At 37.2% G+C, this 17,393-nt stretch overlaps 1 protein-coding gene across 2 annotated transcripts; it reads right to left on the bottom strand.

Annotated features, from left to right (window-relative positions):
* Positions 1-897: 897 nt before the first annotated feature.
* fam117aa (family with sequence similarity 117 member Aa) lies at positions 898-16,694 on the bottom strand. Of its 2 annotated transcripts, XM_048207848.1 has the most exons (8): positions 16,142-16,686; positions 11,895-12,043; positions 7,620-7,715; positions 5,941-6,060; positions 3,974-4,090; positions 3,766-3,892; positions 3,339-3,492; positions 898-1,520 (listed from the first exon to the last, which is right to left on the bottom strand). In XM_048207848.1, exons 1-8 carry the CDS (start codon positions 16,257-16,259, stop codon positions 1,253-1,255), a joined length of 1,149 nt encoding a protein of 382 aa, XP_048063805.1. In that variant the 5' UTR covers positions 16,260-16,686; the 3' UTR covers positions 898-1,252. The 2 variants fall into 2 exon arrangements, with proteins under 2 accessions (XP_048063805.1, XP_048063815.1); XM_048207858.1 differs by lacking the exon at positions 5,941-6,060 and having other exon boundaries at positions 16,142-16,694.
* Between the last annotated feature and the right edge of the window lie 699 nt (positions 16,695-17,393).

Genomic DNA, 17,393 nt, shown 5'->3' with positions numbered 1-17,393 from the left:
TCTGTTAAAGGATTAGTTCACTTTCAAATAACATTTTCCTGATAATTTACTCGCCCCCATGTCATCCAAGATGTTCATGTCTTTTTTTCTTCAGTCGAAAAGAAATTAAGGTTTTTGATGAAAACATTCCAGGATTATTCTCCTTATAGTGGACTTCAATGGCCTCCAGACGATTCAAGGTCAAAATTACAGTTTCAGTGCAGCTTCAAAGGGCTTTAAACGACACCAGACGAGGAATAAGGGTCTTATCTAGAGAAACCATCACTCATTTTCTTAAAAAAAAAGGAAAAAAAAAAAAAGTAAGTTTTAACAATAATGCTGCTAAGTGTATTACTGCCCTCCACAGGTCAAAGTTTGAACTAAATTGTCATATTCAATATGTTAGTGCAAGTATATAACAATTAGTTCAAACTTTGAACGTTTTATTGTTAAAACGTATATAATTTTTTTTTTTTTTAAGAAAATGAGTGATGGCTTCTCTAGATAAGACCCTTATTCCTCATCTGGTATCGTTTAAAGCCCTTTGAAGCTGCACTGAAACTGTAATTTTGACCTTCAACCGTTTGGTGCCCATTGAAGTCCACTATAAGGAGAATAATCCTGGAATGTTCTCATCAAAAACCTTAATTTCTTTTTGACTGAAGAAAGAAAGACATGAACATCTTGGATGACATGGGGGTGAGTAAATTATCAGGAAAATTGAATTTGAAAGTGAACTAATCCTTTAAAGACTGACTTAAGAAACTGATCCACAGCTCTGTAAAATTGTCATGGAGTGGGTCAGGCTTGAAACACATATGTTCGATAGTCTGTCTGATAGACAAAATATGATAATGAATGTTCTGAATGACCATTTTCTGTTCTGACAGAGTTAAAAATATATTCTTACACAGATGATGAATAGTCATCAATATAGTTTTATAGATATTATACCAATAGGTAAATGCTATAATGTGAAACAAAATGATCACAAGTGCCAAGTGGAGTGTCCTCAGGTCAAAAAGTCCCTGGCAAATCACATTGGAGAGAGTCTACCATAGCATTGGTTGATGAAAAGTTCTCCATTTTGTTCTTCCATCATGATCTTTTTAATCTCTGTGCCGATTAAAACAAATCATTTACCGAGTGGATGGCATGCGCTGTGGAAAAGTTACTTCTCTTTGAGACGCTTTAATGCCAAAGTCTCTGATGATAGGAACAAAGGCACAACTTTCTTTTGTTTTTCTTTCTTTTTGTCGTGAATGTCCCCCATTCACAGAGAGGTGCTGGTAGGGTCTGGGAGGGCGCCGCTCAAATAACCACCCACAGCATGTCCCGGTGTCTGGCAGGGGGCGGCACTTTGAGCCGAACAGCCAGTGACGGGTGAAACGGACAGGCCACGAAATAACAGGTCCATTGATGGGAGGAGGGGCTTGAGGAGACTGACAGGGCAGAAGGCGGAGCCACCGTGAGGCGTGAAATTCACCTTGTTAGGGTCAGGACAGGAAGGCTGAAGAGGGGCATTTCCATGACAGGCAAGACTGAAAAGAATTGACGTTTTGAGAATAGTTAATATTAGGATCGATTGATCACATGATTGATTTTATGAAAATAACTGCATGATATGCAAATTAACAGGGTATCTTCAGGGTTTTTAAAGTCAAATGCAAGGCTTTTTAAAGTGAATACCGTACAGACTGGGTAGAGCAAGATCCATTTAAATGCTAACATGATTTAAACAACTTTACAGTTCAAACAATACAGGTTTTGACAAAAATAAAAAGTTTTATAAAATGATAAACCTCACATTTTAGTCTTTAAACATTTTTTTAAGAAAAGGGATGAGTCAAAATTATGAAATAATTGTTTAGATTTTCGATCCACTGGCTGAATGAAAATGCAGTTTCAGTCTCTCACAGTAGGTGGAGCTTATGGAACAGCTGAAATATAGCGGTAACCCTGGTGACCCCAGTATATGCAGCTGCTTTAGAAATGTGGCCAGTTTGCAGGTATGATGTAAAAACCATAAGGTAAACAATGCCGTTAATTCACCAACAGTAGATCAATCAGCAATCGCTTGAAATAAATGCAAGGTATTCACTGACTGTGAACTGCTTTGAAAGCGTGAGCCTGTAGAACGTGCAACAGTGCCGCATTTTTACTTTGAAACGTGCAGTGCTCGCAATTAAATCATGATCATCACCTTTTAAAGATTATCACATTAAGATATATCGCTGTTTATGTTTTTCTGTCCCCAAACTTAAGACCTCTTAAGATGATTACATTTCTTATAAAGTTTATAAAGGGTTAGTTCACCCAAAAATAAAAATTATGTCATTAATTACTCACCCTCGTGTCGTTCCACATCTGTAAGACCTTCGTTCATCTTCAGAACACAAATGAAGATATTTTTGATGAAGTCTGAGAGGTTTCTGTCTCTCCATAGCGATCCAACACAACTCCAAGGTCCAGAAAGGTAGGAAAGACATCATTTAAAGTACTCCATGTGACTCCAGTGGCTTAAACTCAATTTTATGAAGCAACTTTAGTGCTCTGTTTATGCAAAAAACAACATAATTTACCAATTCACTTACAAAAATATTGATCTGCAACGCTTCAAGAGCTTGAAGATGCATGCGTGTTGTGTTCAGATTCATGCGTCAACTCAACGCACATGTGCGGGTGTCACAAGAGCATCATGGCGCATGCGTGTTGTGTTCACGCGAGAGCTGGCATTGTTGTGTAAACACAATTTGGATAATATTATTTTGTAAAAAAAAAAGTGGAAAATTATGTTTTTTCGCAGGAACAGAGCACTCATGTTGCTTCATAAAATTGAGTTTAAGCCACTGGAGTCACATGGAGTACTTTAATGATGTCTTTCCTACCTTTCTAGACCTTCGAGTTGTGTTGGATCTCTATGGAGAGACAGAAACCTCTCAGACTTCATCAAAAATATCTTCATTTGTGTTCTGAAGATGAACGAAGGTCTTACGGGTGTGGTACGACATGAGGGTGAGTAATTAATGACAGAATTTTCATTTTTGGGTGAACTAACCCTTTAAGATATTTATGACTTTTATGGCCTTAAATTTGATACAACTGAATTTAAGAATTGTTAAGGATCGGCGGGGATACTGATTAAATGAATGTTAATTTAATAATCTTCCCAGATTATAAATATTTGCTGAGAAATCAAGATAATGTATTTTAAATTATAGCAGCAGACAAGAATATTGAATAATTTTCTTAACACTATTAATAACACTATATTAATGTGTTTGATTGACATGCCTGGTTCATTTTTTTTTTTTTTTTTTGACACAAACCAGAGCGGTTTGTGTTTGCACTGAACTTACATGGCCTCTTCAGACACACGCACTCTCTCGCAGCCCTCCGGAGGTTCTCTCTGGAAGACGTACGTCTTGTTTGGGCGAGGAGATGATGATGGCGGCTCAGACATACATAGAGGAGGAGAGGAAGGAGGACAGAGCGGCCCGCATACAACCATATCTAAACACAATCACATATAGACCAATAAAGAGAATCATCAGCCAGACATATATTACACAATTAACAATTTCACACAGACTTACTGTCATGTGTTGATAAAATATAAAGGACAACCCTAAGAGCAAGTTTAGTCTGTGCTATTTTTTTAAATTTTTAGTCTTGTTTCACATGGAACATTAAAATACCAAAAGTAGACCTATATATTTTGGATATAACATATACTATTACTACTGGACACATCGCTCGTTGAATCAACCAATGAGAGTGACTGACCGGCGTCTGTAATGGTGCAGGGAGAGTGTGAGGGGGACAGCTGGGCAGGAGAAGGGTCACTCTGTGAAGCGCTGCTGTACCTCTGAGCTGGGACAGGGGCTCTGTGACCATCTGGTACATCGAGAATCTAAAAACGCACAGTGGTAAGAGATGATTTTGAGCTGAAATTGTAGGTCAGAAACACAAGTACATACAAACACACACTAACTTTGTGCTGTTCCTTTGCTGTTTCAGACACAAAGACTCCTTCCAGCTCCAGGTTCAGTCCTTCCACACTGCGTCTCAGTCTGGGGGCCAATCGGCTCAGCGGAATGAGAGGCATCGTCTGTATACACACACACATTCACATGAAAATCAGAGAGACCTATAAAACAAAATGTGTACAAGTGACAAAGAAAAGCAACAAATTTTAAAGGTGCCCTTGATTCAAAAATTGAATTTACCTCGGCATAGTTAAATAACAAGAGTTCAGTACATGGAAATGACATACAGTGAGTCTCAAACTCCATTGCTTCCTCATTATATAAAGCTCATTTGTTTAAAAGACCTCTGAAGAACAGGCGAATCTCAACATAACACCGACTGTTACGTAACAGTCGGGATCATTAATATGTACGCCCCCAATATTTGCATATGCCAGCCCATGTTCCCAACATTATGAAAGGCATTAGACAAGAGCAGAACGTTTGGATGTGCACAGCTGAATCAACAGACTAGGTAAGCAAGGACAATAGCAAAAAATGGCAGATGGAGCGATAATAACTGACATGATCCATGATATCATGATATTTTTAGTGATATTTGTAAATTGTCTTTCTAAATGTTTCATTAGCATGTTGCTAATGTACTATTAAATGTGGTTAAAGTTACCATCGTTTCTTACTGTATTCATGGAGACAAGAGCCGTCGCTATTTTCATTATTAAACACTTGCAGTCTGTATAATTCATAAACACAACTTCATTCTTTATAAATCTCTCCAACAGTGTAGCATTAGCCGTTAGCCACGGAGCACAGCCTCAAATTCATTCAGAATCAAATGTAAACATCAAAATAAACACTGTACTTGCGCGATTAGACATGCTGCATGACGAACACTTTGTAAAGATCTATTTTGAGGGTTATATTAGTTGTTTGAACTTTTTTTTAATGTTGTTTAAGGCAAGCGCGAGCTCTTGGGGCGTGGAGCACGAGATTTAAAGGGCCACACACCCTGAATCGGCTCATTTCTAATGATGCCCCAAAATAGGCAGTTAAAAAAATGAATTAAAAAAAATCTATGGGGTATTTTGAGCTGAAACTTCACAGGCACATTCAGGGGACACCTTAGACTTATATTACATATTGTGAAAAAGCGTTCTAGGGCACCTTTAATATCTGTTGGGGTTCATGGAAAATGTCTGGTCTTATTTCATCCCAAAATTAAGAATTAAAAATAAATACATTTTGCATGAACAAAATGAAAAGACTACTAAGATTTTTCCACTAGGACATTTTCATGACAATCACATTTACCCCCTTTTCCCATTACTTCTATATGTGTGTGTATATATTTATTTGATCCAACAAACAGCAAAAACAGCTAAATTGTGAAATTTTTATAACTGTTTAAAAATAACTGTTTTCAATTTGAATACATTTGAAAATGCAATTCATTATATATTATTATATATGCAATTAGATCAATCAATCTTTTGGTTTTGCAGTTAAATGTAACCTGAACACATAAGATTAACCTGCATGTATATGTAATATAATAAACATGAATGTAATGCTAACAGGTTTGTGCATATTCTCACCTCTATTTTAGTCTACCAGAGTACAAAGAGAGTCACTGCTATATAATGTGTGTGTGCCTGTATGTATGCGTGTGTATGCGCGTGTGTGTGTGTGTGTGTGTGTGTGTATGTGCGTGTGTGTATGTGCGTGTGTGTGTGTATGTGCGCGTGTGTTCGCCATATCAATGGCTGTAGCTCACTGACACCATCTAAGTAAAGCTGCTCTGTTTTTAAATCTCTGTTGCTAGTGAGATGTGGGCCCATTAGAGAGGCTCGGCTCATAAACACGCACAACCTTTATAAATGCCCTTAACTGTTCTGTTGATGTCACTACTGTAAACAAGCTGGACAAGATACATTCTGAAATTGTTCAGGTTTGTATGTACATTCACGTTTACCTGTGTACTTCCAGGTGTGTGTGTTTGGCTGTTGTGTACGTGTTGTTGCGTGTGGTCACAGTCCATGGCAGGAGGTGCATGTCTGGAGCGTTTTTGTAAGGATTGTCGAAGTTTAGCAACCTGAAGGTGAGAAACACGATGTATCAGATATAAACTTATAACGTGCAGAAGAGAGGGGAAACCTAACTGCTATGACCTTTATATTGACCTATAGTAAAGGTTATATTTAATTCTGTTCAAAAGTAGGGGATTCTCTGTGGATATACTTGTAAAAAGCAGCTACAGGTACAACAGAAGTAAAATAAGAGGCTACAATTACAATTAGCACAAAATGGTTCCTGAAAATGTTTAGTGGCTCGGACTAATTTGAATAATAGGTCTAAATAATAATAGTTTATAATTGGGTTGTTAGTGCTTGTTATTTTGTCTATTCAAAGATCATTAAAGTTTCTCAGTCATTATTATCAGACCACCTATGAAGCAGTCCATTGATGGCGTTCAAGTAGTTCCAGTTATTTTTCTCAGTAATAGTGAACTTGATGTGGGTGGTATGACCAAAATCTTTTAACAGCAGTTTAGATATTTATATATAACATAGTGGTACACTACCATTCAAAAGTCTGGAGTCAGTATGATTTTTTTTTTTCCCTGAAAGAAATTAATACTTTTATTTAAAGATGCATTTATTCAATTGATCAAAAGTGACAGTAAAATACATTTATGAAAAAAAAAAGTCAAGTCAAATTTATTTGTATACCACTTTTCACAATATACAGAAAATCATATTAACGTTCATAATATCTTAATATCTTCATGTCTTATAGTCACATTTAGCAGATAAGAGCTACAAAAGATTTCTAATAAATGCAAATAATTTTGATTTTAAAATAAATGCTGTTCCTTTGAAATTTGTATTCATCAAAGATTCAGTTTCTACAAAAATATTAAGCAGCACAACAATTTTCAAAATTGATAATAATAAATGCTTCTTGAGCATCAAATCATCATATTAGAATGATTTCTGAAGGATCATGTGACACTGAAGACTGGAGTAATGATGCTGAAAATTCAGCGTTGACGTCACAGGAATAAATTACATTTTAAAGTATATTAAAATAGAAAGCAGTTACTTTAAATAAAAATAAATAATCCAGCCTTGGTGAGCATAAGAGACTTCTTTCAAAAACATTTTACAAAAATCTTACCAATGCGAGGCTTTTGAACAGTAGTGCGTATATCACAATAGAGTTTTTTTTGGTGAGAATTGAATTTTAAACTTTTTAAATATGATATAATCATGTCATAATTCCAATATTTGGATACAAATAGAATGGTACTTCATCTCTTTTAATTATTTTCTTGTTATTTATAATATAATGTTATGTATATCTTATTTTCTTGTTATCTATCTACTTTTTTAACAGTTATTTGAAATGACTGTACAAGGATTTTTTAAACTCATTTTATAGAGTCTGGAAGGGCAAATTTGATAGTATATCCCAGCTGCGAATCCTTGGAATTAATAGATTTAAACAATTATACCGTTTTAATAAGAAATAAAATGATCCTGAGATTTGAATGCAGACCAATCGACAGTTCTACTTAAGTTGTTTGCTATTTGAGACTACTTTTTGTCTCAAATAGCAAACGACATTTTCCGCCAAACATCAAGTACTCACCTCTCGGAGGTGTTCAGCGCTACCCCATGATGCTGAGCGCTTGTGACCGCCGCCTCCTCTCCGCCCCCGTGTCTCCTCTATCCAGGAACTGGGAGTCTAAGAAAAGACAGAAAGTGTTTATTTGACTTCCACAGTGTCTTTATTTTAAAGTGACTGATTTTCAATTGCTCACACCCACAATGGTTTCTCAGCGAGACATCAAAGCTTCAGCTCATTTCAGGAGAATCAAAACTGAACCTCCCCTCGCTGAATACCAACTATCCCAAACATCCTCCGACTTTGCATAAAGTAATCCAGACCTTTCCACTGAACACAAGACAGCTTATAACACACTCCCCTTTAAAGGAGACAAACACAATGCAAAGCGATGCTGTTCTTTCATGCACCAGTTCTAGCGAAAGCATCCGTTCCTGAGAGTGGTGCGCACCTTTCACCTAGTGTTGACATGTTTTTCTGTATTTCACAAATGGAACTGAAAGTTGCTTCCGCGCCTCACTAAGCGTATTTGAATACGGGACAGAATGTGTGACACACCTGGAACACACATATACGCCCAACACACACAGCTGTGCATGATAAGAAACCACCGACTCCGCTGCACCACATTTCATAGATGTGGAAGAAAAAAAAACAAACGAGTTTGTACTCAAGTGCACTCATACAGACAGACGCGTGCATACCGTCATGATCTCCCGTTGAGCTGACTCTGGAAAGAAGTGAGAGCCCACCTAGTGCACACTTGCACACTGTATGGCAGAACACTGAATGATTTTTCTCCAAGTGACCCAATCACTTAGCTCCATCTCAGAGCTTATTGTAACCCAAAAACGGTCCTCCTCCTATATCTCTGTCCCTCTCTTCCTGTCTCAGTCACAAATATCTTGTGCGGTTGGGATGCTAATGTAACAACACGCAGTTTGAGCAAGCCATATTAAAACATGTCATCACCTCCGGCCCCCAGGGTGCGAGATCGGGACTGAGCGCGTCCGCTCAGTGGCTGGAGGTTTCACATGGCTGAGTGGGGGCAGGGATGCGAGTCATTTAAATTTAAATTCAGCCCTGATTCTTTTCTGCCTGGACACCCGCTTGCCCGCCCGCCCACATCAGGCTGCCGTGGGATTAGGCCTATAAACGGACATTCAGTTCGAGGGTCTGTATGCGCAGCATGCTAGATGCTGGCTAAAGTTTCAGAAGTCCCCATCTGCACTCAAGTGGATAGGACAGCCATTCAAATCGGGGGTTGGGCAGAGTCGACTGTTTTAAAGGGGTAGTTCACACAAAAATGAAAATTATCCCATGATTTACTCACCCTCAAGCCATCCTAGGTATATAATATATGACTATATTCTTTCAGACGAACACAATCAGAGATATATTTAAAAATATCCTTGCTCTTCCAAGCTTGGTAGTGAATAGGGTGCTGAATTTGAAAGCCCAAAAAACTGCATCCATCCATCATAAAAGTAATCCATACGGCTCAAGGGGTTTAATAAAGGCCTTCTGAAGCAAAGCGGTGGGTTTTTGTAAGTAAAATATCCATATTTAAAACTTTACATAATATAATAACTACCTTCTGGCAAACGGCGGTACGCATCGAGTAACGGCGGAAAACTTGACGTATAACGTTGGAGTATCGTAAGCTTAGACGCCTCTCGCGGCTTAAACAAATAGGGCTGGGCAACAAACTCAAGCTCCTCTTTTCTTATACTGAAATCCTCCGACATTCTAGACTCCTCGTTTTAGACTTCTAATTCTATCCTCTGTGCTTCCGCGTTCCTCGTTATATCATACGTCGGGTCAGAGCTTACTCTTCCGCCACAAATTGGTGCATACGGCCGTCTGCCGGAAGCTAGTTATTATAGTTAATAAAGTTTTCAATACAGATATTTTCTTTCAAAAACCCGTTGCTTTGCTTCAGATTCAGAAGGCCTTTATTAACCTACTGTAGCCGTATGGATTGCTTTTATTATAGATGGATGCACTTTTTTGGGCTTCCAAACACAGCGCTCCATTCACTATTATTATAAAACTTGGAAAAGCCAGGATATTTTTAAATACATCTCCAATTGTGTTCGTCTGAAAGAAGATAGTCATATACACCTAAAATGGCTTGAGAGTGAGTAAATCATGGGTTAATTTTCATTTTTGGGTGAACTAACGCTTTAAGACTGTACAATTGATAACTGTTGAATGTCCGCTAAAAAGTGAGCTGCATTTGTTTTTCAATGATGGCAAAGTGAATATATGAAAGTAGTGTGTGAATGGGGGTTATCTGCTTGTGCATTGTGTGTGTGTGGCAGGGGTAGAGGGGGACGGTCACTATGAAGGTCATGTTAAACAAAACCTTTTTTTGGATGACCGGTCATCAGTGCAAGCACAGCAGATCTCCTGCTGAGAGACACAGTCGGCCTGGATGCAGCATCTATAAGGAAGCGACGACCATCCAAACAGACACTGCTCTCAGAAAACAGCAAAGCAACGAGGTGGTCTGATGCAAAATGTTACACATACACATCTCTAGTTCCAAAAACAAATGACTCTTATGAGCCAGTTCTTTTAAAAACTAAATCACGATTATTGCATCTCACGATTAATTAATCATAATCGTCATGATATTTGCCCACAGGTAGTTCATCCTGAAAGTGTTTTTTTTTTCCATTTGACATTTGGAGCATCTTGCATTGGTAACAAGCCTCCACAAGCTTTCATGAGTTTAAATAACCCAATCTGATCTTTTCTCTTAAATAGATAAATTTTTCTGCCCAGTGTTTTACTTATTCTTCCCAAACTGGTAACCATGTGCACATGCTCTCTCTCCACTGAGAAAATGCGATGATGATCTGAAAACTCCAGCAAACATGTTTGTTGGAGTTTGATCTCCATTGCAATATTCTGCTTAAAGGAAAGTGTTTAGCCAGATCTGCGATCAAACCTTCTCAGTCATGAACTCTATTGGAAGTAATAAATAGGAATTTTTATCTGTTGAAAGAAGCTTCTTATTTTGATAGAAGTTTTCATAATGTAGAGATTTGTTTTAATTCATATGATTTTTTTTTTTTTTTAATTTGTCTAAATATAATAAATCAAGAAACTATTAGAGGTCAAATAAACCATGCTCGTGAAATTCCTCAAATGGCAATAATCATGATTAATAATTGTGATTATAATTTGAGAAAAATAATCGTTATTATCAGTTTAACCATTATCGTGCATCCCTAATTCACTGTAGTTTACGGCATTAACAAAGAGAGAATTTCTTTCAAATGCAAGCAAAATGGATATTATAACTAAAATACACTAATGTTCAGAAGTTTGAAGTTAAAAGGAGTAAAAATACAGTAAAAACAGTAATATTGTGAAATGTTATTACAATTTAAAATAGCTCTTTTCAATTTTGATACATTTTAAAATGTAATTTATTCCTGTGATGCAAAGCTGAATTTTCAGCATCATTACTGCAGTCTTCAGTGTCACATGATCCTTCAGAAATCATTCTGATATGATGATTTGGTGCTCAAGAAACATTTCTTATGTAGTTGTGCTGTATTAAAGATTCTGTGATGAATAGAAAGTTAAAATAAACAGCTATTATAAAAGTTGTTACTGTCAATTTTGGTCAATTTAATGTGTCAGTGCTGAATAAAGGTATTAATTTAATTAAAAAACAAATCTTATTGACCTCAAACTTTTGATCGTTAGAGCGTTTCCAAATTAATCTAAACAATTCAAAATGAATCAAATCAGAATCAAACCGTAACCAAATAAAATCAAAATGAACAGCCCTAGCAAAGAGACTTTCACCTTTTGTGTTTGACTGAATGTGGCCAACCCCAGCAGGCATGTTGGAGCAGTGCTCCAGGAACCCATATGGAACCCATTTGGAAAAAACAATATGGCCACCATTCCCAGTTGGGTTTTCCTAAACTCCTTCCATTAACAGCCAAACTCTTTCTCCCCAAAGCCAAGATCTTTCATTAGCAACCGCTTGACTTCAGCTGTCTTAAACACGCCATCCCACAGCAATTTAAGAAATATACTTTGCAAACAACACAAGTGTTAAAACAACTGTGCATAATTCTGTATGCGTCTAACACAGGGCAGATCAAAACAACGGTTTGTTTTACTCCCCACTGAGTATTAAAGACTTAATTCCATATGGTCAGACAGGATCTCCTTTGTTTGCTTTAAACATCACAGACTGGGTTAAAGGAATAGTCCTCCCAATCCTGAAAATTTAACTGTTTGTGTGGGAAACATGACACCAGAGGTTCTCACCTGTGTGGCCTTGTCATTGACGCAGGTAATGGGCTGACACTCTGGTTCTCTAGGCCAGTTGCCCTGTAGGTACGGTCCCACCAAAGTGTCCAGAGACAAGGTGCGTCGTAAGGTTGGCTTCGGCGGGCGGCCCTTTGTCTTACACTCAGCTACAGAGACAGGACAGGGGACACAGAGGGAGAGAATGAAGACTGTAAGATAGTTTTGTTGTTGTTGTTATTGTTTTTTAAATAAATGGAATTTAAAAAAAAAGCACATAGCATAGAATACTATCTCCCACTTGCTCAGTATATGTGTATATATTAAATGTATAAATACTCAATTTAAATAATATAATAATATCTTATTTGCATTTCATTACTATTTTTTTGCATTATGGTAGTAAGAATCAGGTGGGAAATTTATGATGAATGAAATGGTCTACTCGTTTTAAATTCAGTAGACTGAACTGACAAAAGGAGCTACATTTTAACAGAAAAACTGAATTACTAAAGCCTGAATTACCATACTTAGCCAGAAAGGAGGCGAATGAGATCAGGCGCCCCATGCGCTAACAACTGTGCCACAGCTCTGACATTAATTGTGTTTCTGATGATGTTTGTTTGTTTGTGTGTAATAATCCGTTCACATTTTGCCCATGAGTTGGCACTTTCATCATCACACTGAGACACATTCCAAGCATGACAGACTCATTATAAATAGACACTGTTGTTGTAACGGATGCTGAACATCCTGGTGCTTGCTTCAACACACTGTAGACAAGGTTGTTACTAGGCTCTTCCCCAAAATACTCCAGAGGATCATATTCACATGTACACGGGATTATTTTCTTCTGTGCATTGATCATGTCATAGAAACTAATAACGGCACACCTGATCTCCGACCTTGTCAGGTCCTTCCTTAAACCATTCAACTCCTCCCAGCCCCTGGGGTCTTTGGAGTGGGTTTGGGAGACTTTTGATGGTGGAAGTTTACTCATGGGTGTTAAACAAGGCAGACTTGTCTAGTACAAGTGGATTTTGTCACTGAGTTTGAGGGTGTGGTAGCAAGCAGGTTGGGTGACTATGTACAGAAGATTGTGACACTGTAAGGTTTGAGGTATATGTATGGTTAGCCTGATATTGAGCAAGAATATATGTATAAGTGAATCTCACGGGAATATACTTTTGCATAAATAAAAAGAAGCCTCTTTTTTGGCAAATTAAGACTTTTTGCATATTAAGCACATTTCCACTTGATTCTCACTTGACTGTAATGCAAGAAATAGTAATGTAATACTAATATATCATAATATATATACATATGTGACCATGAACCACAAAACCAAGTCGCACGGGTATATTCGCAGTAATAGCCAACAATACATTGTATAAGTCAAAATTATCAATTTTTCTTTTATGCCAAAAAACATTAGGATATTAAGTAAAGATCATGTTCCATGAAGATATTTTGTAAATATATCAAATTTATTTTTGTGAGTGAATATGTGTTGCAAAGGACTTCATTTGGACAACTTTAAAGGTGATTTTCTCAATATTTAGATTTTTTTGCACCCTCAGACTCCAGATTTTCAAATAGTTGCATCTCGGCCAAATATTGTCCTAAAAAACCATACATCAATGGAAACCTTATTTATTCAGCTTTCAGATGATGTATTAATCTCAATTTTAAAAAATTGACCCTTATGACTGGTTTTGTGGTTCTATATTATATATATATATTATATATTTATATATATATATATAGAACCACAAAACCAGTCATAAGGGTCAATTTTTTACATTTATATATATATATATATATATATATGCATCGATCTTGAAACATATTTTTTGACGTTTTTTGAATCGTGACTCGTTAACTTCAGCAGATAATCAATGTAAAATGCCAAGAATCGGATTAATCGCGATTCTATAGTGATTCAGTGCTTTAAAATATATAAACATTAAATTACTACATGCGCAAATTGACAGGAGACGTTGTGCGCGTCAGTCGAGCCCTCATAGCTCTTACAAATGCCAATTTTTAGGCTATTAAAATAAAGTTATGTCGCAACATTAAGAACTAACATGAACTTACATTAACAATGGACAAAAGGTTGTTTTTTGCCCTTACTCTCGGACTTCCTGAAGGCCGCTGTGTAATTCGCACACTGACTAAGACACATTGGGGGGAAGCATTTCAATAACCCTAATGAGTACATATAAAAATGCAGAATCAAATCGAATTAATCGAATCGCATCGAATTTTTATGTGAATCGTCTCGAATAGAATCGTTCTGAATTTGCAAAAATCGTTTTTGAATGGAACACCTATGAATCGTAAATCGAAATGATTCGCTTTCTACCCAAAGATTCACAGCCCTAAATATATATATATATATATATATATATATATATATATGAATCGTTTCGATATATATATTCATTCTAATAATGTATCTGGATGTAATGCATTACATTTTAAATCAACATAAATTAACACAGTCCAAAAAATTTCTACCATAATAATGTATAAATACTTCAAATATAAATCTATCTTTTTTTTGCATTGCGGTAATGAGAATGAGGTAACAATGTACTTAATTTGCAAAAATGTATGTTTCACAGTTCTGATGAACTGCATAGTTCAAAATCATACCCTTCTCCTACAAGCACTGTGGGCAGGATATAAAAATACACATCCTGGCACATGGACTAAATTTACAGCGAACGTAATAAAGATATAAACACAACCTCTGGCCACTGTTTGTGCTCCTTTATGTACCCAAAGCATAAAAACACATGCTATGATATTGTGCTAAATTCAGTGATGGTTAAATAAGCTTAAGAACATGTTTATGTCCTTTAATAAACAGATTACACATGAGAATAGACCAAGAAGAAAAAAAAAATGTTTTTTTTTTTTTTTTTAATCACATTCAGCATTCATTTTTGGGGAAGAACTGCTGAATATTGCACAAAAGGACTTCAAGCTGAGAATACTATACTCATATTGGTAGCTGAAAGCAATACCAGTGAGTCTTAAGATTTAATGAAGACGGAAGCTGTGAGGAGGGGGTGTGTAGAACTTCTTGAATGACTGGTCTTCCAGTTCTGTTGAGCTTTCTGCCTCGTTCTGCGTGGGCTACTGCACGTGACACAATAAGCAAGAGCACAAATGCTAAGAGACCAGGGGGATTTGTTGTTTACCGCCTTGGTAAATCATAACAAAAAAAAAAAAGTTATTTTGGTCATTCTATCTCTGTCTGTAGATTGTTGTGTGAAAGACCTACTCCTCTCCACCAGCCTTGTGCATTGTGAAGATCTAGTTGAATCAAAGACCCTTTGTGATTCACACATTGTCCTAAAACTAAAGACAAGACTTTCAAAGAATTCTCACCTAGTTGATGAAATGTTGATGTAAAATACCCGAGACAGCCTGACACCTATGAAAAATGTCACACTAAGACCAAAGTTTACTAAAAACATAGACCTATTGTTCAATATAGCCAATAATATAAAACCCTTCAACATTGGTCTATCAATTGTTGCTAAACTACTTATCTAAAACTACCACCAAGAGGGCTTGAAAAAGTTTGAAGACCCCGATATTTGATACTAAAGAAGCTACAATTAAAACAGTTCAATTTATTAAAATTCCTGAGCAACACAAAACAATGCAGTTTGCAGTTTCCAAATTTGCATGCTGGTGGGTAACAGCAGATCACAGGAATGTGACAGTTGTAATTTGTTTTTCCTTATGCTGACTACAGATATCTAAGGTGAAGAAAAACAGACCTCCTGAGTACTGGACACACACACACACACACACACACACACACACACACACACACACACTGTTTATGTGCCAAAACAGTGATGAGAGTTCATAAAATATTGCTGGCAAACAATAACATCCAAAATAGACATCAAAAGTGTCTTGATACGACAGACCTGCTTTGTTTATTCAATCCCATGCCATGCTTTGAGACCATCTTGGCCACAAAACATGTAGGGAATAAGGTGGGGGTCGTTCAGTGCACTGGGAAACTTCTTGAACACTGTTGGACTGAAGCCATGAGAGAAACTAAACCACAGGACCTCTGCAGATTATCCATTCACATTATCATTATCATTTGTGTTATTATTATGATGATAATACCTACCAAAAGGAGCTGAGTGAGAGTGCATAGGACAGTTGAGCATATTACTAATTAAACAGGATGGATTTATAAATCGCTTTTGTGTGTTTCTTGTGGTTTTTACCTGTTTTGGTGTCTTTGCAGCGCGGTGCTGTTCGGTTCTGCAGCTGAAACGGGACCGTGGCTCGGAGGGGCTGCAGTCCTTGATTACCCACCCGGGCCACTCCACTCCGACACGACATTCCCACAGTCGCTTTAGTGCTTTAAAAAGTCTTTAAAAAGTTGACGAATCTCGCAAACTCCAGCGTTTACCTAAAGCTGATACTCCAGCAAAGGTTTTCGTCCAACTTAGCCGTCAAAAAACTAAAGTTTTTTTTTGGAAATATTTTGATTTAGCACACTCGCTAGCTAGTCAGCTACTTTCTTTTGTGATGATAGTGAAGTTTTTCTAAACTAATTACTTCAACAAAAGACGTTGTTTTTGTCTGTGTGAAAAAACAAACTTTTATGCACCGTCCTAAACGGTTCATTCCACTTGGCCTAGTAAACTTATAGCTGAGGAGCAGAACTACATTGTATGGGCTGCTGCCAATTCTTCAGTGCAAAATCTGACAACAGCCAACCTACACGCTCGTGTCGGATTCAGAGCACTGCACCGCGTCTAAACACATGTTTCCACTCTGACTGGCTGCTGAAAAATACTACTCGCATCTTATTGGTCGCTGGCAGCATCGATCTATTATGGGCGGGTCTCAAATTCGACTCTCCCCGCCTACTTCATTAAAATTCATACTTTCCAGAGTTCTACCTCCAGCAGTGGGTGGGTGGAGCTTGACGTCCAGCTCCCCCTCTCTGAACGAAATGGGTGGAGCTATATGGTCAAACCACACCCTAATCCTATCATAACCCTATCGCTAAACATAACTACACCCATTATGTCAAGAGAGGGGGAGCTGGACGTCATTTGGGCTCTGCAGTGAGCAGCACAACACGTGGTAGGTTAACATGTCTCATGGCTAACTTAAAGGGTTAGTTCACCCAAAAATGAAAATTCTGTCATTTTAATTTTTTAATCGACCCTCATGTCGTTCCACACCTGTAAGACCTTTGTTCGTCTTCAGAACACAAATTAAGATATTTTTGATCAAATCCGAGTTTTTTTTTATCCTCCATTGAAAGCTAAGAAATGACCACATTCAATGTCCAGAAAACTTTGTTAAAATAGTCAACATGACTACCTTAGTCTTATGAAGTGATGAGAATACTTTTTGTGCGCAAAAACAAAACAAAAATAACGACTTTATTGAAGCATTTTTCCTCTTCCCTGTCTGTTACGCAGCTGGCGCAGTGCTGCGTTTCTGTGTTTACGTCGAACG

Source organism: Megalobrama amblycephala, linkage group LG1 (assembly GCF_018812025.1).
Source record: "Megalobrama amblycephala isolate DHTTF-2021 linkage group LG1, ASM1881202v1, whole genome shotgun sequence".
In the NCBI taxonomy this organism is placed as follows: Eukaryota; Metazoa; Chordata; class Actinopteri; order Cypriniformes; family Xenocyprididae; genus Megalobrama; species Megalobrama amblycephala.
The sequence above is the reverse complement of the archived record's forward strand: the minus strand, read 5'-3'. Positions and strand labels throughout refer to the sequence as shown.

Coding starts and splice junctions, on each gene's coding strand:
- fam117aa (XM_048207848.1), bottom strand. CDS start 16,259: ATGTCGTGTCGGAGTGGAGTGGCCCGGGTGGGTAATCAAGGACTGCAG. Junction 6,061..7,619: donor GCGCTGAACACCTCCGAGAG/GTGAGTACTTGA, acceptor TCTCACCTTCAG/GTTGCTAAACTTCGACAATC. Junction 4,091..5,940: donor ACACACCTGGAAGTACACAG/GTAAACGTGAAT, acceptor GTGTGTATACAG/ACGATGCCTCTCATTCCGCT.